The sequence below is a fragment of the Balaenoptera borealis genome, assembly GCF_965194805.1.
Source record: "Balaenoptera borealis genome assembly, chromosome: 1".
Classification (NCBI taxonomy): Eukaryota; Metazoa; Chordata; class Mammalia; order Artiodactyla; family Balaenopteridae; genus Balaenoptera; species Balaenoptera borealis.
Window position 1 is genome coordinate 150,028,959 of NC_138860.1, and position 23,980 is coordinate 150,052,938.

At 38.1% G+C, this 23,980-nt stretch overlaps 1 protein-coding gene across 1 annotated transcript in view; it reads right to left on the bottom strand.

The window, feature by feature from the left end:
- The window catches only part of ZYG11A (zyg-11 family member A, cell cycle regulator), a 63,803-nt gene that overhangs the window by 33,513 nt on the left and 6,310 nt on the right, over positions 1-23,980 (bottom strand). Inside the window, exons 2-3 of the mRNA XM_082372115.1 lie at positions 16,413-16,578; positions 3,575-4,326 (exon numbers count right to left, since the gene is read on the bottom strand). Coding sequence (XP_082228241.1) covers positions 3,575-4,326; positions 16,413-16,578 — 918 coding nt within the window. The remainder of the gene's footprint in view (positions 1-3,574; positions 4,327-16,412; positions 16,579-23,980) is intronic.

Consider the following 23,980-nt stretch of genomic DNA (forward strand, 5'->3'; position numbering starts at 1 on the left):
AACCAGGGCTTCTGGGAGAAATGTCTAATTCCAAGGCCAAAAACACAGAAGTATAAGAAGCCTAGAACATCTTAGTTTGCCAGAAAGTAAAGAAGTACTCAAAATAATAACAACAACAAAAATGGGGGCATGTAAAAACTGACACGGGAGCTCTCATTGGCCAACCTGTGACAAATTGAGCATCAAAATAATTAAGAAGAGTAATGAATTATAAATCATTGAAAACATCAGGAATCAATGAGTCCACACTGAGGATACGTTAGACTTGCTAAATGTAGAAAGGAGAGCTGGAGTTGGAAAATCACCACTTTGCAACCACTGCAGTGAAGATTGGTTCAGGTAAGAAACATCAATGATGCTATATCTAGATCAGAAAGTTTGATGAGGACCAGGATATTGGCATAGTCTTCTAATATCTTATAAATTGCTTATTAGTTTCAAGAGGAATAGTATTATCTATGTAGTGTAGAAACAATACAACAGTATATAGATAATATTTTATCTGCACCTGGATATTTTACCTAGTACCTGAACAATACTTTGACCAAGTGATGAAAAGTAACTTCACTAATGAGGGGCACTGTGTGCTTCACGTTGTAATACACTTGAGAAGGACACAACATCCCTTATGTGGCATTCCGGGCAGAGATGGAAGAACCTGAATATAATTATGAGGAAGCATCAGACTAACCCAAAATGAGGAGTATTCTTCAAAAAAGCCAACAAATCAGTGCTCGTCTGTATTCTTCAAAAATATCAATGTAACAAAGGACAGGAAGGACTAAGGAACTCTTCTAGTTTAAATTATAAAGAAATATGACAACTGTATGCAAAAATAATCCTGGACTAAAAGGAAAAATATTTTATAAAGGGCATTACTGGGATAATATATATAGTAGACTATATAAAAGTATTGCATCAATGCTAAATTTCCTGAAATTTGATAGCTGCACTGTGGTCATCCTTGAGACTATCCTTGCTCTCGGAAGAGACCAAGAGACTATCCTTACTCTAGGATATACAAACTAAAGTATGTTAAGGGGCAGAGGGGCATGATGTATGCAACCTACCCTCAAGAAAAACACTGTGTGTGTGTGTGTGCACATGTGTGTACACGTGCATGTAGAGATAAAATATGAAAAAAAAATTTGGAAAAATGTTTAAAGTTAGTGATCTGCAAAGTTAAAAATTATTTCAAAATAATTTTGCAAGTACTATACATAGATCAACTGCTCAACGACCTATACATTATTAAGAATCTAAACACTGGATATATTCTAAAATTTTTTAAAGTTTTGTGATCATCCAGATGTAAGAACTGAAAGAGAAACAAAGGATAAGCCATAGTAAGGCTAAGCAGAAGACCAGATAGCTGTTGCATCACCCTCTCTCTCCAGGGCTTCTTATAGATGTCATTACAAAACAATCCTCAAGGGCTTCCCTGGTGGCGCAGTGGTTGAGTATCTGCCTGCCAATGCAGGGGACACGGGTTCGAGCCCTGGTCTGGGAAGATCCCACATGCCGCGGAGCAACTAGGCCCGTGAGCCACAATTACTGAGCCTGCGCATCTGGAGCCTGTGCTCCGCAACAAGAGAGGTCGCGATAGTGAGAGGCCCGCGTAGCGCGATGAAGAGTGGCCCCCGCTTGCCGCAACTGGAGAAAACCCTCGCACAGAAACGAAGACCCAACACAGCCATAAATAAATAAATAAATAAAATTAAAATAAAAAAAAAAGAATAGAGAAGAAATCTTAAAAAAAAAAAAAAAAACAAAAACAACAATCCTCAAAAGGGATTCTTGCTACGCCCCACCCGTGGATCAACAAGGATTTCTTAGCAAATGAAAATGTTACATGGCTTTTAATACTAATGGCGGGTGCCCTTTCCACCCATTTTAAAGCAATTAAGTACACGTTGCCCACTCTAACATTGGGTGCAGGAAATAACACATACTTGTTCTGTTAGTTTTCACTAACACTTAATTTTATCCATTTTAATTTAAGCAAACTTTTGATTAACCCAAACAACAAAAATACTTAGTATGTTTTGCATCTGATTCGAGCAATACATATTTCTCTTAAATATAAGATTTTCTGAAACACACCTTTTAAACTTACCATACCTTACACTCCACGTAAGTCTAGATTAAGATCTTTAGAGTTTCTTAGTACTAGGAAGATTATGGTCTCTCCTCTCCATCCCCACAATATCCAACACTGTATATAATGCATAATTTAAAATTTTCAAAATAAACTAAACTTACATGTATACCAGATAAAGTTTACTGAAAGAAAACTTCTCTCATTTTCTTTTGGTGTACCCACTTTGACAGTATCTTAACTACATGCATAATCTGTCTACAGAATATTCTAGCACTTGTCCAATATTACTGTATATATCAGGAGTTGATGTGTTAAAATCTTTTTTTTTTAATCACTGTGGTCTTTTGATCATTGTGACACTAAATGCCATTAATCTGAAACTGGCCTAAGTGTTCATTCATGGTAAACAATTCTCTACTATACACATTTAATCTGAAAGTTCAAATTATCTCTCTCTTTGTAGCCTAATGATGTAACTGATGGCTTCCACCTTCATTAACAAGCCAGAAAATTAAAAGGACTTTAAAATACAACAATTGCTATTTTCAAATCAAAAGAATAAAATTGTGAAAGCTAATGACTGTGAATCACTTTTCTCTCTCACCCTAGGAAAAATTACATAAGGTATAATTATTTTTTTAAAAGGGTTCTTTTAAAGTGGTGGTTCTGAACCTTGGCTGCACACTAGAATTACGTGCAAGCTTTCAAAATCTTGATGCCCAGAACAAGTCCCAGACCAATTAAATCAGAATCTCTGGGGAATGGGACACAAGCATCAGTGTATTTTAAAGCTTCCAAAGTGTTTACAATGTACAACTGAGGTAGAAAGCCACTGTTTTAAAAGAGAAATATTCTAGGACATAAATATTTAAATATATGCTGCTTTACAAACAGCACCATGAGAGGCTATAAACATATTCCAGCAGTATTCAATACTTTTTTCTTAAGACTCTTCTAAAAATTGCTTTTTGTCATACCTTCACCAAAAATGGTGTTAGGCATATTGATCACCTGCCTTATTCATTATATTTAGCTGTTACTAGAGGTGAAAACACTAGTTTTAGAGTCACAAAGACCAGGATACAAGTCCCAGCTCTATCATTTAATACTTCTATGACTGTGGACAAGTAGTTTAACCTCCCTGAGCTTCCATTTCCTCATCCGTAAAACGGGAGGGTTAAAGTAGAAAACAATGTGCATGACATCTGGCACATAAGAGGTAATGTATAAATGGCTCTGCTTATCATTATCAAACCAGACTAGAAGACGTGGAGGCTAGGACTGTATCTTGTTTAAGGTTATATTTTCACAACCTACCACACAGTAGCTACGCAATAATTCTTAATTAAGCTCCTTAAGAATTTTTTAATCTGTCTTTGTAACCCTAATGCCTAGTACAGATTCTGATATACAACCAAAAACTTAAAAATGTTTTGAACAAATGAAACAAACTTATTTCAGTAAAGAACAAACCCTCAAGTCTTGCGTTGTAGAAAAGAATTCAGAATAACCAGCATCCGTAGCCAACAGTCCCACAAATTGCATCGCAGGCCGCTGCTGTATAAACAGTTCTACAGCTTCATCAGTGATGCAACTGCCCCCAGAAATGTCCAGTGACACAATGTTAGGCAGAATATCCTTCTGCTGTAGCAAATGAAAAGCTAGATCTGACTTGAATTGCCTGTGATCAGAAATATCAAGGTGAAGCAGACATTTAAGTTCTCTAATGACTGCGAGAATCTGTGGTTTGGTCATGGTCAGGCATTTTAGATAGTGCATTGTGAGAGATCTGAGTCGATCCTTACAGGTAAGGAGTGCAGAGATGTTAGTGACCAGAGTATTAGAGATATCCAAGCTTTCCAGTCTGGGTAACTGAGAAACATTAGCCAGGTCTTCACTATGAAAACAAACACTGAAAACACTTAAGATGCGAAGACCAGTGAGCTGACCAAAGAACAACAGTCTTGAATCTTGAGGGATGCTTGTTGAGTCCAACAGGAGACATCGGAGGTTTTGCTGGATCCAGCTATTGCTGCAGAGTCCACTTAGGATGTCTGGAATTGAGAGGTCAGTGTGTACTGCAGTAGCATCCAGTTCAATGAGTTTGTGATGGCAGAAGGCTTTTATGAATGCAGCTGTAGATATTTTAGCTTTTTGAATATTGACCAGCTTCAGTTTCATTTGGTTGCCTCGGAAAATGCTTGCTGTTCTATCAGTCAGCTTGCCTATAAGAGAACCAGAACCAGCTTGTAATAACAACTAAATCTCATGCCTTTTCCAGGAGGTGTTGTGGCCAAAGAACTTTGACAGATGCTAATAATAACAACAATAATGACCTACATTCACTGCTTACTCTGTGCCAAGCACTGTTCTAAACCCTTCACTCAAATTATCTCATTTACTCTTACAATAACACCATAAAGGAACTATGATTATTACCATCTTATAGCCGAGGAAACTCAAGCTTAAAGAGGTTAAGTAACTTGCTCAAGGTCAAAATGTGTGGCAGAATCAAGAATCAAAACCAGTGTGACTCCAGAGCCCACAGTTTTAACCACAGCAACCTTGTGCACAGAAAAAAAGAACAAAATAAAAGAGGTAGGTAAGTATAGGGTATATAATATGAAAATAGCACTAATGATTACTTTTAACCAAATTAGTGCGTGGCCTTTGGTAAGTCACTTACCTATCTAGGCCTCATTTTCCTCAACTGTAAAATGAGTGGGTTATACTAGATTTCATTTAGAAACGATTTACTAAGCATCTTCTATGTGTGAGATCCCATGTTAAGTAATAGGCACACAAGGTAATTAGACACCTGTGACCATAAAGAATTCAGTCTAGGAAGCATGTCAGGCAAATAAATTATTATAATAATGTATTATATCCAATGGTGATTCATACCACGTATTGAATTAATACAAATGAGATTAACATCGGGGAAGGTTTTTAAGACGGAATATCAGTTTCCCAGGGTGAAGGTGAAGGGTGGAAAAACATGCCAAAGACATGGAGGCACAGAACAACAGATTTTTCAGACTGACCCTAAGTAGATCAGTGCTACTGGCCCATAGCGTACAAGGGGAAGCATGGCTGGAAATGAAAGTGGAGAGGGAGGTAAAAGGCAGAGGGGGCCTGTAAACAAAGCTAGGAAACTCAGACATTTACCCTATAAACAATAATGAACAACTCAAAATTTTTAAGCAAAAAAAAAAATGAATGGTCATAATTATATTTTTAGAAAGACCAATTATGTGATAATGTAAAAGAATTAGGATGGTATTTGATGGGAGTGAGATGGGGCAAGAGATTATTAATGATTTTAATGATGAGAAATGAAAGTTTAAACTGACAGAACATGGTAGCTGAATGGACTAGGGGAAAGAACTGAGGAAAAAGGTGTATAAGATGATTCACAAGTTCCCAGTTTGAGTTGGGCTATGCTACTAAGATAGGAAAAAGGAAACCCCAATATTCAAGGCTTTGAGAAGGAACTTATTACATTTATTCAACAAATATCAAGTGCTCAAGGTATGCAAAGTGCTATGCTACATGCTGAGAATGGTGAATGAGACAGACATAGCTCCTGCCATCTTGGGGTTTATGTACATCCTAGAAGGAGAACACAGATACAAAAGAATATAAAACAAGCAGAATACTACTAACATTAAAAATGTATTAAGTGTTCTAAAGGAAACAAACAAGAATATAATATAGGGGTGGGGAAAAGGAGGAGGAGGACAAGAATTTTCTGTCTCTTGGTGAGGTATGAGGAGGCGACATTTAAGCTGAGACCAAAAGGATATGAAAAGCAAAGGCAGCTGTCATTCCAGACACGAGGAGCTAAAGACCGGATATGGGAAACAGCTTGGCTTTTTCTGTGAAATGAGAGAAAACCAGTGTGGCTGAAGCACAGCTGGTGAAGGGGATACCAGCATCTGACAGGTCAGAGACAGAGGCAAGAGTCAGACCTTGCAGGCCAGGGTAAATAATTGGCATTTTATCCTAAGTACAAGGAGAAGCCTTTAAAGAGTGGCAAAGGTGTAGACAGATCTGATTAAGGTATGAGAGGACTGCTCTCTGCTGTGTGGCAAAGCTTGGCGAGGGGCAGAATTGGAGGTAAGGAAACCACTTGGGAGACCAGGGGAGAAGTAAGAGAAAGGTGTCAATGACAGGGGCTAGGAGGAAAAGAACGTTTGATATATGTATTTTGAAGACAGAAAATGTGTCAACAGAATCAAGGGTAGAGGGAGGAGGAATGAAAAATGACTCCTAAGTCACTGAACAACTAGGAAGATTTTGAGATGGGAGGAAATGGCAGTGTAGCAGATGCTGTGATGTGACACCAGATCACATTTAGAGATAAAGGACTTACTACCTGAACTGCTGGGAAAGCCACCAACTGACAGCCCTCATCTATGGGGACTGCATCAGCTGAAAAGAACTGCTTCACCCATGGTCATACCACTTTCCCATGGAAACCCATAGCCCAAGACTGTGTTGGGAGGTATAAAGATCCAGCCCTCATGCCCTAATGCAACACAGATCTGAGTAGTTATTCCACCTTCAGGACTTCCCATAAGATCAGCTGATGTCTTCTCAGTTCTACATATTTTAAATCTAAAAGACTGAAGCATAAACATTTGGAATTAATCAGCATAGAGACAGTATTTAAAACCATGGGAATGGATGACATGAGAATGTAAGAAGAAAAGGAACAAGGATCAAGTACCAAAAAGCATCTATATTTAAGATCAAATAGCAGAATGAGGAATAATAGCCATGATAATAACTAACAGTTTTTGAATGTTCTGAACATTTTAGATATACTAACTCCCTGAATCCTCATAAAACCCAACGAAGTATGTATTATTATTAGTCATACTTTACAGATGAGACGAGGCATAAGGAACTTAAGTAACTGGGCCATGGAAATGGTGGCAAACCCAAATAGTCTGGCACCAAAGCCAGAACTCTTACCCTTTCTGTACTACCCTTCAAGGGAAACTAGACGAGCAGACAGATAAGCAGCAGCCACTGAGGTAGAAGAAAACTAAAAGAATATGATGATTCAGCAGCCCAGAGAAGAGTTATAAGATATGTAAGAGGCATCCTGGATATGTGGTCTGGAGCTTAGAATAAAGACCTGCACTGGAAACTCTGGGAAATTCAAGTAGAAGTGGTAGCTAAACCAAACAAAATTACCCAGGTAGTGTACAAAGTGAGAAGGGTACCCAAGACAGAAACTTGAGGAACATAAAACATTTAATGTATATTCAGAGAAACAGAGGCATACAAATGAAATTGTGGAATAGTAATCAAGGATAAAATAAAAAAACAGAAAAACAAAGTACTCTAAACCAGGAAAGTTGAGAGTAATAAACATTAAGTCATACATACAAGAACCCCTGATGATTTAATAAATCTAGGAAGGTAACAATCATCTATGGCCACCAAAAGTGAAAACTAACCAGGCAATCAGACTTTATTAACACCCTTAAGAAGTATAGGGCACTACCAAACATCAAACCTGAATCTGATCAAGCCTCTACCTCTAATTTCCAATTTATAGGAATTACAAGGATCAGAGAAACATGTCAAATCACTGCAGTCAAACAATGGTAAAGTCCAGATTGTAGGACACTTTACAAAACAAATGACCAGTTTCTTTAAGAAAAAAGAAAATAACTGGAAAATCCCAAAACGCATGGAGATTAAACAACACACTTCTAAATAACATGAGTCAAAGAAAAAATCTGAAGAGAAACTGAAAAATATTTTGAATTAAATGAAAATGAAAACACAACTTATCAAAATCTATGGGATGCAGCAAAGGCAGTGCTTAGAGGGAAAGTTATAGCCCTGAATGCATATATTAGAAAAGAAAGATCTAAAATCAATAATCTAAGTTCCCATTTTAGGAAACTAGAAAAAGAAGAACAAATTAAATTCAAAGTAAGCAGAAGAAAAGAAATAAGAATTAGAGCAGAGGGAGTAACATCAGCAACATGGCATAGTGGAACACTACCATGGTCTCTCCCCTTCAATCTACAACCAATAAAACATCCATCCACAATGCACATATAAACAGCTCATACAACTCAATATCAAAAAAACAAACAACTCAATTTAAAAATGGGCAAAGACCTGAAAAGACATTTCTCCAAAGACATGCATATGCCCAACAGGCACATGAAAAGATGCTCAACATCCCTAATCACCAGGGAAATGCAAATCAAAACCACAATGAGATGTCACTTCATACCTGTCAGAATGGCTATCATCAAAAAGAACACAAATAACAAATGTTGGCGAGAATGTGGAGAAAAGGGAACCCTCATACGCTGTTGGGTGGGAATGTAAATTGGTACAGCTACTGTGGAAAACATCATGGATGTTTCTCAAAAAAACTGAACTACCATATGACCAGCAATTCCACTCGCGGGTATATATCCGAAGAAAAAATGAAAACACTAATCTGAAAAGATACATACATCCCAGTGTTCACAGCAGCATTATTTACAACTATCAAGACACAGAAGCAGGGCTTCCCTGGTGGCGCAGTGGTGAAGAATCCGCCTGCCAATGCAGGGGACAGGGGTTCGAGGTCTGGTCCGGGAAGATCTCACATGCTGTGGAGCAACTAAGCCCGTGCACCACAACGACTGAGCCTGCACTCTAGAGCTCACGAGCCACAACTACTGAAGCCCACACGCCTAGAGCCTGTGCTCCGCAACAAGAGAAGCCACCACAGTGGGAAGCCCGTGCACTGCAACAAAGAGTAGCTCCTGCTCTACGCAACCAGAGAAAGCCCGTGCGCAGCAACAAACACCCAATGCAGCCAAAAATAAATAAATAAAATTAAAAATAAAAAAAAAGATATGGAAGCAACCGAAGTGTCCATCAACAGATGAATGGATACCAGCCTTACAACAAATGTTAAAGGAACTTCTCTAGGCGGGAAACACAAGAGAAAAAAGACCTACAAAAACAAACCCAAAATAATTAAGAAAATGGCAACAGGAACATACGTAAAGATGAATGGATAAAGAAGGTGTGTATATGTATGTGTGTGTGTGTGTGTATATATATATATATATATAACATTTATATTTATATATTACATTTTTATATATAATTTTTATATTTATATATTTTATATATTTATATTTATATAAAATGGAATACTACTCAGCCATAAAAGAGAACAAAATTTGCCCATTTGCAGCAACATGGATGGATTCAGAAAGCATGATGCTAAGTGAAATCAGTCAGACAAAGAAAGACAAATACTGTATGATATCACTTATATGTGGAACCTAAAAAAAATACAACAAACTAGTGAATATAACAGAAAAGAAAAAGACACACAGATATAGAGAACAAACTAGTGATTACCAGTGTGTGTATGTGGGCAATAACAGAGGTAAGGGACTGGGAAGTACAAACTACTGGTGTAAAAAAGGCTACCAAGATGTACTGTACAACACAGTAAATATAGCCAATATTCTGTAATAACTGTAAATGGACTATAACCTTTAAAACTTGTATACAAATTTGAAAATTAAAAAAATAAATAAATAAAGAGGATGAATGATGGACCAAAAAAACCCTATTATCAAAATGGCAAGAAATAAGTACTGGCAAGGATGTGGGAACCCTCATACACTGTTAGTGGGAATGTAGATTGGTGCAGTCACTATGGAAAACAGTATGGAGAGTCCCACAAAATTACAAATAGAACTGCTATATAATCTAGTTATCCCACTTCTGGGTAGTTATCCAAAGAATACAAAAACATTAATTCAAAAAGATACATGTACCCCTATGGTCATTGCAGCACTGTTTACAATAACAAAGATATGGAAACAACCTAAGTGCCCATCAACAGATGAATGGATAAAGAAGATGTGGAATATATACAATGGAATACTACTCAGCCATTAAAAAAACTGAAATCTTAGCATTTCTGACAACATGGATGGACCTTGACGGTATTATGCTCAGTGAAATAAGTCAGAGAGAGAAAGACAAATACTGTATGATTTCACTCTTATGTGGAATATAAACAAACAAAATATGAAGACTAAACCAAACAGAAAGAAACATGTAGATAGAAAAAACAGAGTAGTGTTTATCAGACAGGAAGAAGTTGGGGGGAGAGGGCAAAACAGGTAAAGGGGATCAACTGTATGGTGACAGAGGAAACTAAATTTTTAGTGGTGGGTACACCGTATTTCTACACAGAAGTAGAAATATATTCTGTACATGTGAAACTGATAATGTTATAAACCAATGTTACCTCAGATCAATAAAGGAAAATCAACAAAACCATAAGCTGGTTCTTTGACAAGACCAATAAAATCAGTAAGACTCGGGCTTCCCTGGTGGCGCAGTGGTTGAGAATCTGCCTGCCAATGCAGGGGACACAGGTTCGAGCCCTGGTCTGGGAGGATCCCACATGCCGCGGAGTAGCTGGGCCTGTGAGCCACAGCTACTGAGCCTGCGCGTCTGGAGCCCGTGCTCCGCAACAGGAGAGGCTGCGATAGTGAGAGGCCCGCGCACCGCGATGAAGAGTGGCCCCCACTTGCCGCAACTGGAGAAAGCCCTCGCACAGAAACGAAGACCCAACACAGCCATAAATAAATTAATTAATTAATTAATTAATTTTTAAAAAAATCAGTAAGACTCTAGCCAGACTAAAATAAAGAGACAAATTACTAATATCAGAAATGAGAGAGAGGACATCACTACAGATCTCATGGACATTAAAAGGATATGATGGGCTTCCCTGGTGGTGCAGTGGTTGAGAAGCCGCCTGCAAATGCAGGGGACATGGGTTCAAGTCCTGGTCTGGGAAGATCCCACATGCCGCGGAGCAGCTAAGCCTGTGCACCACAACTACTGAGCCTGCACTCTAGGGCCCGTGTACCTCAACTACTGAGCCCGTGTGCCACAACTACTGAGCCTGCACTCTAGAGCCCATGAGCCACAACTACTGAGCCCGCATGCCACAGCTACTGAAGCCCGTGCTCTTGGAGCCCATGCTCCACAGCAAGAGAAGCCACCACAATGAGAAACCCATGCACTGCAACGAAGACCCAATGCAGCCAAAAATAAATAAATTTTTTAAAAAAAGGATATGAAAGGAATACTATGAACAGCTCTATGCCCACAAGTTTGATAACCTAAATTAAATGGACCAAATCCTTGAAAGGCACAATCTACCAAAACTCACACAAAAGAAATAGACAATGTGAATGGGTCTATATCTATTAAAGAAATTGAATCAATAATTAATAACCTTCCAAAACAAAAAGCACCTGGATGGGTTCACTGGTGAATTCTACCAAACATTTAAGGAAGAAATTGTACCAGTTCTCTACAATTTCTTTCAGAGCATAGTAGCACAGGGGATACCTCCTAACTCATTCTTTGAGGCCAGCATTACCCTAACACCAGAACCACAGAGCACCTGGGACTTTCCTGGTGGAGCAGTGGATAAGACTCCACACTCCCAATGCAGGGGGCCCAGGTTCAATCCCTGGTCAGGGGACTAGATCCCACATGCATGCCGCAACTAAGAGTTTGCAACCCACAACTAAGGAGCCTGCCTGCCGCAACTAAGACCTGGTGCAACCAAATAAATAAAAATAAATAAAAAATAAAAAACAAACCACAGAGCTACTATGAAAGAAAACTATAGACCAATATCTCTCATGAACACAGATGCAAAAATCCTCAACAAAAGAAAACTATAGACCAATATCTCTCATGAACACAGATGCAAAAATCCTCAACAACAACAAAAAAACCTCAACAAAATATTAGCATATCAAATCCAACAATGCATTTTTTCTTGGGGTGGGGGGGGCTGCATTGGGTCTTCGTTGCTGTACACGGGCTTTCTCTAGTTGCAGCGACCAGGGGCTGCTCTTCGTTGCGGTGTGCAGGCTTCTCATTGCAGTGGCTTCTCTTGTTGTGGAGCACAGGCTCTAGGCATGCAGGCTTCAGTAGTTGTGGCATGCGGGCTAAGTAGTTGTGGCTCATGGGCTTAGTTGTTCCGCAGCATGTGGGATCTTCCCAGACCAGGGCTTGAACCCGTGTCCCCTGCATTGGCAGGCAGATTCTTAACCACCATGCCACCAGGGAAGTCCCAACAATGTATTTTAAAAGTACATGTTAAAAAAAAAAAAAAAAAAAAAGTACATGTATATACCATTTAGCATAAATAACAAAAAGGATTAAAAAACTATTTTCTATACAGAAAAACTACAAAAGATTGATGATGAAATAGGAGATTAAAACAATTATAAACCAACTAGATCTAACACAAATCCACAGAACAGCTCACCCAATAATGGCAGAATATATAGTCTTCTCAAATGCACTTGGAACATTCTCCAAAATAGAGCATATATTGGGCCAAAAAACAAATCTCAATAATTTTTTTAAAACTGAAGTAAAACAAAGTATGTTCTCAAAGTACAGTTAAATGAATTTAAAAATCAATAACAAAGAAATCTGAAATTCAGAAGTATTTGGAAATTAAACAATATATTCCTCAAAACCCAGTGGGTCAAAGAAGAAATCAAAAGGGAAAAATTAGAAAATAATTTGAGATGAATGAAAAATAAAGACAACATACAAAAACTTACAGGATGCAGCTAAAGCAGTGCTTGAAGGAAATTTATAGCTCTAATTGCATATATTTAAAAAAGAAGCTCTCAAATCAATAACCTAAATTTCTACCTTAAGACACAGGAAAAAGAAAAGCAAACCAAACAGAAAATGAGCAGGAGGAAGAAAATAATAAAAATTATAATGAGAATTAATGAAATGGAGGACAGAAAAGAAAATAAAGTAAAATAAAAAAATCAATGAAATCAAAAGATGGCTTTTGAAAAGATCAACAAAATTGACAAAAGTTAGCTCAACTGACCAAGAAAAAAACAGAAGTCAAATTTCTAGAATGAGAATTGAAAGGGACAGAACTACTGACCTTGCAAAAATAAAATGAATTGTAAAAAAATATCATGAACAGACTGTATGCTGATAAATCAGATAATTTAAATTAAATGGGTAAGTTCACAGAATAACACAAACTACCAAAGCTACTGAAGAAGAAACAGACAATATGAATAGACCTATAACAAGTAAATAGATTGAATTCATCATCAAAAACCTATCCACAGAAAGAGGCCAAGAGGGCCTCACTGTTTAATTCTACCAAACATTTAAAGAAGAATACATACCAATTCTTCACAAACTCCTCTAACAAAAAAGAGAGAACACCTCCCAATTCATTGAGGCCAGTTTTATCCTGATGCCAAAAATCCATATAAAGAGATCACAAGAACAGAATATCACAGACCAAAATCCTTTAAAATTATGGATGCAAAAATCTTCATCAAATTACCAGCAAACTGAATCTAGTAATATACAAAAAGATTTATACAATGTGACCAAGTGGGATTTATCCCAGAAAAGCATGGATTGATTAACATCCAAAAGCAAATTAATGTAATATACCACATTAAAAGAATAAAAAACAAAACCCACGTGAACATTTCAACAAATGCAGAAAAAGCTAACACTCTCTTCCTGATGAATACATTCAACAAACTAAAATAGAAGGGAACCTCCTCAGCCTGTTAAGGGCAATTACAAAAAACCCAAAGCTAACATCATTCTTAATGGTAAAAGACTAGATGCTTTCCCCCTAAGATCAGGAAAAGAAAAGGGTGAATGTTTCAGTACTTCAACTTTGTACTGGAGGTTCTAGCTAGGGAAGTTGGACAAGAAAATCAAATAAAAGGCATCCAGATTGGAAAGGAAGAAGTAAAACTATTTCCATTTGCAGATGACATGATCTTGTATACAGAAAATTCTAAGAAATTCTTTAAACAATTAGAACGCATAAATTAATTCAGCAAGTTTCCAGGGTATATGATTAACATAAAAAATTAATTGTAGGGACTTCCCTGGTGGTCCAGAGGTTAAGACTCCATGCTTTCAATGCAGGGGGCACGGGTTTGATCCCTGGCTGGGGAACTAAGATCCTACATGCTGCACAGCACAGCCTAATAAAAATTTTTAAAATAATTTAAAAAAATCAATTGTATTTCTGTACACTAAAAATGAACAATCCAAAAATGAAATTAAGAAAGCAATTGTGTAACTGCATCAAGAATAAAATACTTAGAAATAAATTTAACAAAGATGTAAACTTATACCCATAAATTAGAAAACATTGTTGAAATAAATTAAAGATCTATTTTAAATAAATAGAAAGCTCTCCCATGCTCATGTTTTAAGGATTTCAGATTGTTAAGATGGTAAAACATTGGTGAAAATCACTAAAGATAATCTAAATAAATAGAAAGACATCATATTCATGGATCAAAAGACTTAATGCTGTTAGGATGGCAATAATCCCCAAATTGATTATACATATTTGATGCAATTCCTATTCAAATCCCAGCTGAACTGTTTGTAGAAATTGACAAGTCAATTCTCAAATTCACATGGAAATATCAGAAACCCAGAATAACCAAAACAATCCTGAAAAAGGTGAACAAAGTTGGAAGACTCACACTTACCAATCTCAAAACTCACTACAAAGCAAACAGTAATCAAGCTACTTGGTACTGACATAAGGATAGACACATCGATCAATGGAATAGAATTGAGAGTACAAAAATAAACCCATACATCTGTGGTCAACTGATTTTCAACAAGGATGCCAAGACTATTGAACACAAAAAGAACAGTCTTTTTAACAAATAGTGCTGGGACAACTGTATAGCCACATGCAAAATAATGAAGCTGGACCCTTACACCTCATGCCAAAAATTATTTCCAAATGGACCAAAGTACTAAACATAAGAGTGAAAGCAATGAAACTCTTAAAAGAAAATATAGGTGTAAAATCTTTAGGACTTCGCAATGGCTTTGGCAATGGATTCTTAGATATGATACCAAAAGCATAAGCAACAAAAGATAAATTGGACTTCATCAAAATTAAAAACTTTTGTGAGTAAAAGGACACTATCAACAAAGTGAAAAGACAATCTATAGAATGGGAGAAAATAACTGAAAACCATGTTTGATGAGGGACATATCTTACAACTCAATAATAAAAGACAACCTAATAAGAAATAGGCAAAAAATCTGAATAGAGCCTTCTCCAAAGAGAATAAACAAATGGCCATCAAGGACATGAAAAAATGCTCAATATGATTAGCCACTAGGGAAATGCAAATCAAAATCACAATAGATGCCACTTCACATCCACCAGGATGGCTATCAGAAAGTCAGATAACAAGTTTTGGTGAGGATGTGGAGAAATTTAAACTCTTGTAACACTGCTGGTGGGAACATAAAATGGTGCAGCCACTTTGGAAAAGAGTTTGGAAGTTTCTCAAAAAGTTAAACACAGAGCTACCATTTAATCCAGCAATTCCACTCCTGGGTATACACCCAAAAGAAATAAAAACATATGCCCACACACAAATGTGTACACTAATGTTTATAGTAGCATTATTTATAATAGCCAAAATGTAAAAACAACCCAATGTTCAACTGAGAAATGAACAAAAAGGGGTATATCAATACAGTGGAATATTATGCAGCCATAAAAATTCAGTAGTGATTGATGTTACAACATGGATGAACCTTGACAATACTATGTTGAGTGAAAGAAGCCAGACACAAGAGGCCACATGTTGAATGATTCCATTTATATTAAATGTTCAGAAAAGGCAAATCCATACAGGTAGAAAGTAGATTATGACTGCTTAAAATTAAGGTGGGATGGATAAGGAGATTTTTTTTAAGGTGATGAAAATTGACTGTGATGATGGCTGCACGAATCTGTGAATATACTAAAAAAAATAACTGAATTGTATACTTTAAATGGATGAATTATACAGTGTGAATTTTATCTCAATAATGTGTTACCCCCAAAAAATTTTCATTAAGAAAAAACTAACATCACAAATTAAACATAGCTCTTTGAAAGCCCCACTACAACAGGAGGTAAAGGAAAAAAATTTAAAGGTTCATATTCACAAAGAAAAGAATGGGAGATGAGACTATAGCAACAGCAGGGCAAGCCTAGACGCAAGACAATTTCCATCAAGGGATCCCAGAAAGATTTGGAGAACCAACCTCCACACAAATAAAATGGGAATAACTTCTATATTTCTCACCAGGTTGTTGTGAGGAGCAAAACAGGAATTATATGTGAAAGTGCTTTTCAAATAGTAAAGTGCTATAAAAGTACACTATAAAGGAGCCTTATCATTACCTTGCCAAGTCATGACCCCAACGAATTGATCAGCTAACTCCTGAGGGAAACTCCAATGCTCCGGAAGACAAAGTGTTCCATCAGATCTTTCAGAACACAATTTCTCCAGGTTAGCAACCAGGACGTTCAGGCAGATGTTGACCAAAGAGTAGGGAGATGCCTCCTCCTAGAAAACAAACCCCCAAACAAATTTGTTAGAACACATCTATAAAAATACAACATAGGAGTGGTCATGCCATACATCAAACTACTTAATGAGGATATCTTAAGATACATTTTCCTCACTCTAATGATTTATATGTAATGAAACTACCTTATTCCAACTATTAACTGAATGGAAGACTTTTATCTGTTGTAGCTTCTGTTGTATGTTTAAAAAAAATTAAGTTCTCTCAACCCTTCACTTATCTCCTGTTCTGTGCCAGCCACTGAAAATACAGGGATGAGTAAGATATAGTTCTAATCCTTTTGGAGCTAACAGTTTAGTGTGGAATACATCCAATAAATCTGACAATTTCATACAACATAAGGGACTAATCAAGCAGAAATCACATGGCCATTCATTCAACAGAATTTATTGAATGATTACTACATGCCAGAGGATAAGAATGCCTGCCTATTCCCACCCTCATAAGTGTTCACACTGTAAAAGGTTGCTATACCCAGGAGGCTGTAGAAGAATTAGAAATGACAGATGTAAGACATCTTCTCTAAGACACGGGCATTTGTTCATTCTAAAAATATTTGAGGGACTTCCTGGTGGTCCAGTGGCTAGGACTCCATGCTCCCAATGCAGGGGCCCTGGGTTCGATCCCTGGTCAGGGAACTAGATCCCACATGCCTCAACTAAGAGTTCGCATGTTGCAACTACAGATCCCACATGCCGCAACTACGACCCAGTGCAGCCAAATAAATAAATAAATAAATAACTTTTAAAAATATGTATTTGAAAGGTATGGCACTCAGACACGAAGAGAGAGTGATAAGCCAGAGATTGCATTTTTGTCAAAGGTTTCAACATGCAATACATTCACTGACCTCCACCTCACTTTTAACTGCTTAAATTCCCTCCACAGTCCGAAGTATAAATTACTCCTTTACAAATATCCTCAACTCCTTGTTCCCTCTCCTCCATCACACTCTAAGACATTCTCCTGGAAGAACTTTACTATTCACCTTTTTCATGGCAACACTCAGCAGCTCATCATCTATGAAGAGGGGAAGAGGGGACTTCCCTGGTGGTCCAGTGGTAAAGAATCCACCTTACAATGCAGGAGACCTGGGTTCGATCCCTGGTCAGGGAACTAAGATCCCACATGCCACGGGGCAATTAAGCCCACGCGCCACAACTACTGAGCTCGCACACCTCAACTAGAGCCCACGTATCCCAAACTACAGAGCTCACGTGCCCCAAACTACAGAGCCCACGCACCCTGGAGCCTGCGGGCCACAACTAGATAGAAGCCCGTGCACCACAATGAAAGATCCCACATGCCTCAATGAAGACCCTGCGTGCCGCAACTAAGACTCGACACAGCCAAAAATAAATAAATAAATATTTTTTTAAAAAAAGAAGAGGGGAAGAGTCACACAACATAGTATGTCATGGAAAATTCATAAACATTAACTTCAAATGAGCCCTCAGTAGCTGGAAATCCTTCAAGGTCTCTTTAGACAGGGCACTTTCTCACCATGGGGCAAGAATTATTTCATGCCTTCTACTTGTTCCTCAAACCCATTTCATGCTGGTAACAGAATCTGACTCACTTCAGTGAGAAAAATGAAGACACCTCACCATCAAATTTAGTTTGGAACTGCATGCATCTTTTCCTTGGTCTCCTCTTATATGGAAAACATGTACCTCCTTGCAAAGACCAACACTTCCACGTGTGCTGGCTGGATTTCATCCCTCCTGCCTTGGCCCCTCCTGTTATTTCTTCATTCATGCACATCTTCAAACTCTCCTTCTCAAATGGATCATTCTTTTTCTTTTTTGGCCAGACCACACAGCTTGTGGGATCTTAGTTCCCTGAGCAGGGACTGAACCTGAGCCCAGGCAGTGAAAGCACAAAGTCCTAACCTCTGGACCACCAGGAAATCCCCATCAAATGGATCACCCTTTTTTTTTTTAAAAATAAATTTATTTATTTATTTATTTTTGGCTACATTGGGTCTTCATTGCTGTGGTGGGCTTTCTCTAGTTGCGGTGAGCGGGGGTTTCTCTTCATTGTGGTGTGCGGGCTTCTCATTGCGGTGGTTTCTCTTGTTGCGGAGCACAGGCTCTAGGCACACGGGCCTCAGTAGTTGTGGCACGCGGGCTTCAGCAGTTGTGGCACGTGGGTTCAGTAGTTGTGGCTCATGGGTTCTAGAGCACAGGCTCAGCAGTTGTGGCGCACGGACTTAGTTTCTCTGCAGCATGTGGGATCTTCCCAGACCAGGGCTCGAACCCGTGTCCCAGGCATTGGCAGGCGGATTCTTAACCACTGTGCCACCAGGGAAGCCTCTGGATCACTCTTAACATACAATTTATGCTCTATTATTTGCCTTAAAAACAAAAGCCTTCTGTTGACCCCCACATCCTCTTCAACCACATTTCTTCAGTAAGCTTACTCTGCACGCTGTAATCACTATCCTGTTATTCATTTTTGTTTTTCTTTTAACTGCGGTATAACTTACATATAGCAAAAAAATTACTTTTTGGTGTACAGTTAGTTCAACGAGTTTTGACTGATGCATATAGTCATGTACCATAATAAAGATATAGAACAGTTCCATGACCCAAAAAATTCTCTAGTGTCCCTTTGCAGACAATCCCTCCCACCAACCCCAAGCAACCACTTATCTTCATTCTGTCCCCAGTGTTCTGCCTTCTCCAAAATGTCATATAAATAGAATCATTAAGTAATTGGGCCTTTTGAATCTGACATCTTTCATTTTGCATAATGCATTTAACACAGATTCATCTGTGTTGCTGCATGTTTTTGTAATTTGTTCCTTTTTATTGCTGAGAAGAATTCCACTGCAATGAATATACCACAATTTCTTTATTCACCAACTGAAGGGCATTTGGATTACTTGAAGTTTTTGACAATTTTGAATAAAGCTGCTATAACTATTCACAAAGTTTTGTGGGAACATAGTTTTCATTTTTCTTGGGTAGTTACCTAAAAATGGGATTCCTGGGTCCCTAGAATTCAACACTTCCTACGTGTTAACCATGTATTTAACTTTACATAAGAAAGTGCTAACCCGTTCTTACAATGTGGCTGTACTATTTTGCATTCCCAAAAGAACATATGAGAGTTTCAACTGCTCCAAATCCTCGCCATGTCAGAATTCTTGTCAGAAAGGAGACAAGGAAGCAAAAAAATTCCCTGAAACAGTCTCAGCAGACTTTTACTTGGGTCTCATACCCAGAATTGGTTCATATGCCCATGTGAAAATGAAAATTATGCTTCATGTGGGTAATTTCTGTAGATCTATCTTCCAGGTTACTATTTCTTTATTCTGTGGCATTTAGTTCTTCACTGTCTAATTGTATATTGTTCTTCTTTCATTTTTATTTCATCTTTTATTTCTTTAATAAATTTTATATACACTTATTTTATACTGTTTCAATAATACCATTTTCTGAAGTCTCTGGGAATCTAATTCTGTTAGTTATTGATTCTGTTGATTTTTTTTTTTAAGATTTTTTTTTTTAATGTGGACCATTTTTAAAGTCTTTATTAAATTTGTTACAATATTGCTTCTGCTTTACGCTTTGGTTTTTTGGCTGTGAGGCATGTGGGATCTTAGCTCCCTGACCAGGGATTGAACCTGCACCCCCTGCATTGGAAGGCTAAGTCTTAACCACTGGACCGCCAGGGAAGTCCCTCTGTTGATTCTCAATCATAGAGGTTCATGTTTTATAATTTAAGATTGTGAGCTAATTTTTTTTTTTTTTTTTTTTTAGGCCACGCATCACGGCATACAGGATCTTAGTTCCCCAACCAGGGATCGAACCCATGCCCCCTGCATTGGGAGCGCACAGTCTTAACCACTGGACTGCCAGGGAAGTCCATGAGCTAATCTCTAGTGAGAGTTTACTGTAGACTCCTGTGAGGCCTGGGTAGAAGATACGTCACATCAGAGAGATTATGCTAAATGCTACTTACTTAGGGGCATCACCAGGGGCCATTTTGATAATTTCTCAGCTACACATTTCTTGAACCAAGCTAGAAATGTCAGTTAAAACCCTTAGTCTGTATGAGGACAGACCTGTGATAGCAAATTTTTAGGACATATTTTTCTCACTCAAAATCCAAGCCAAAACTGACAAGCTTCCCTGTTTCCCTTTCCCATAAGCAGATTTTTTTAGACCTACCATTTCTCTGAAGTATGACCAGCCTTTGTTAACCCATGTTTACATATACACATATATATATATATGTATATATTACAGTTCACAGTCTCCATTCAAACTTCCCGCCAGCTTTTGGCAAAGGTCTAGTCTCTAATCTTTGGTTATTTTAGGGCCTGCTTACAGTGGTGATTTCCAGCTTCTTTGAATTGGGTGGGGATGTTGGGGATTTTCCTTAGTTTGCATTGGAAAGTGTTTGTTACATTTTATCCAGAATATTTCCTTTTAACACTTTATGACATTATTTGCCATATTATTGGACATGGCAGCCTCATTTTTAAAATGCAGTAAAGGGGACTTCCCTGGTGGCCCAGTGGTTAAGACTCCATGCTCCCAATGCAGGGGGCCCGGGTTCAATCCCTGTCAGGGAACTAGATCGCACATGCATGCTGCAACTAAGAGTTCACATGCCACAACTAAGGAGCCCATGTGCTGCAACTAAAGACTCAGCACAACCAAATGAATATATTTTTTAAATACAGTAAAGATTAAATCCATATAAAAGATGTTTAGAACATATGTAAAATATTTAAATAATATAAAATATAAAACAATATAAATATTTTTAGATATGGGGATATATGTATATGTATAGCTGATCCACTTTGTTATAAAGCAGAAACTAACACACCATTGTAAAGCAATTATACTCCAATAAAGATGTTAAAAATAAATAAATAATAAAAAATAAAAAGAACTTGAACACAGTAAAAAATATATATATATAAATATTTTTAAAACATTCTTGTATTCACCACATAGCTTAAATAGAATATACCAAAGTTTTGAAGTTCCTTATACACCCTTCCCTGATGCTACTTCTCATCCCTTCACCCAGAGGTAATCATTATCCTGAATACTGTTTAGCTCTGCATGTTTTTGAACTTTATATAAATAGAATTATACTACAGTATTCTGTTACTTGTTTTTGTTTTATAAATCAGTAGCATGTTTTAGAGATCGATTTCCCACCAAGACCACTAATGACTAATGACTCTGCCTCTATAATATCTAACTACTGATCACATGATTCTAAATATTATCTATAAATCCAATGAATTCTAGATTACTTCCTCCAGGTCAGATCTCTCTTTAAGCCACAGTGTTAGATAACCAGTTGTCTCCTTGACATAGCTACTTAACTGTGCCACAAATACTTCAAACTCACCATGTATGAAACTGAACTTCCCCGGTCTTTCCCTACTCAGTAAACAGCATCACATCTATTCAGCTGCTTAATCTTTACTGACATTTCCTTATCCTTAAACAACATCCCACACAAGACAGACATCCAATAAGTTAGCAAATCCTGTTGGTTCTACTTGTGCCAGACATCTTCCATTTGCTACCTACCTCACCCCCAGACCCAGTCCTTAATCTTCTCTACCTCTACTGAGGTGACTTGTGTGGAATCACTACAGATAATTTCCCCAGCTCTTCCTCTTTTAAAGTACCCTGGGCTGGCTATGTCTCCCTCATCACTCCTCTAAAATCAGTCCTCTCTCCTTGCTACTGACTAAAGGTTTGCATTCTTCTGAAGTTCTTTTTTTTAAATATTTATTTATTTATTTGGCTGCAACAGGTCTTACTTATGGCATGCAGGATCTTCATTGCCGCCTGCAAGATCTTCATTACAGCATGCGGGATCTTTAGTTCCGCATGTGAGATCTTCAGTTGAGGCCAGTGGGATCTTCACTTGCGGCATGCAGGCTCTTAGTTGCAGCATGCGGGATCTAGTTCCCTGACCAGGAATTGAACCCAGGCCTCCTGCATTGGGAGCGTGGAGTCTTAACCACTGCACCATCAGGAAAGTCCCCCCAAAATTCTTATGTTGAAATCTAACCTCTAATTTGATGATGTTTGGAGGGAGGAACCTCAGGAAGTCATTAGGTCACAAGGGTGAAGCCCTCACTGAATGGAATTAGTGCCCCTGTAAGAGAGACCCCAGAGAGTTCCCTTGTCCCTTCTGCCATGTGAGAACACAGCAAAAAGATGTATACGAACCAGGAATTGGGCTCTCACCAGACACAAAATCCCCCAGCACCTTGATCTTGGACTTCCTAGCTTCCAGAACAGTGAGAAATAAATTTATGTTGTTTATAAGTCACCCAGTCTACAGTATTTTAGTTATAGCGGCCCAAATGAACTAAGATATTCCTTCTGAGAGGTCCTTTGGGCCTAGGGGTGGCAATAGCTACTGTTACTGGACATTGAGTACTATATTATTGTCGTTTTCCATACCTGTCCCTTATCTTTGGAAGTAGTCCCTTAATTAAACTCTCATTAAATTACCCCTATTCTGAGTGTGTCATCTATTTCCTGCTGTGAGTATGACTGTTAAACCTCCCAAATAAATTTCTAGTTCATCCCCTTCTTTCTAGCTCCACTACTAATTTCTAATCCAAGTCACTACCATATCTTTCCTAGAATACTAAAAAACTCCAAATTAGTTTCTCTACTTTCACTCTTAATCCTTTTCCAATCCACCTCTACCTAGAGTTTAGACTCATCATTTCTAAAATATAAACAGTACTATATAACTCTCCTAATGAACATGTTTTAATGGGTACAAGGTAAAAAAACAAAACAAACAAAAAGCTGCATTTTATATACAACCAACAATTAATTGGAAAATTAAATTTAAAAAATTTACAATAGCATTTTTGTTTTGTTTTGATTTGATTTTTGGCCACACCATGTGGCATGCGAGATCTTAGTTCCCCGAACACGGATCAAGCCCGTGCCCCCTGTGCTTGGGAGCGCAGGGTCTTAACTGCTGGACTGCCAGGGTAGTCCCTACAATAGCACTTTAAAAACCTCAGGGGGGACTTCCCTGGCGATCCAGTGGTAAAGAATCTGCCTTCTAATGCAGGGGACCAGGGTTCGATCCCTGGTCAGGGAACTAGGATCCCACCTGCCGAGGGGCAACTAAGCCCGCATGCCACAACTACTGAGCTCGAGCGTCTCAACAAGAGAGCCCGCGTGCCCCAAACTACAGAGCCCACATGCCCTGGAGTCTTCGTGCCACAACTAGAGAGAGAAAACCTGCGTGCCACAACTAGAAAGAAGCCCGTGCACCGCAATGAAAGATCCCGCATGACTCAATGAAGATCGTGTGTGCTGCAACTAAGACCCAATGCAGCCAAAAATAAATAAATAATAAATC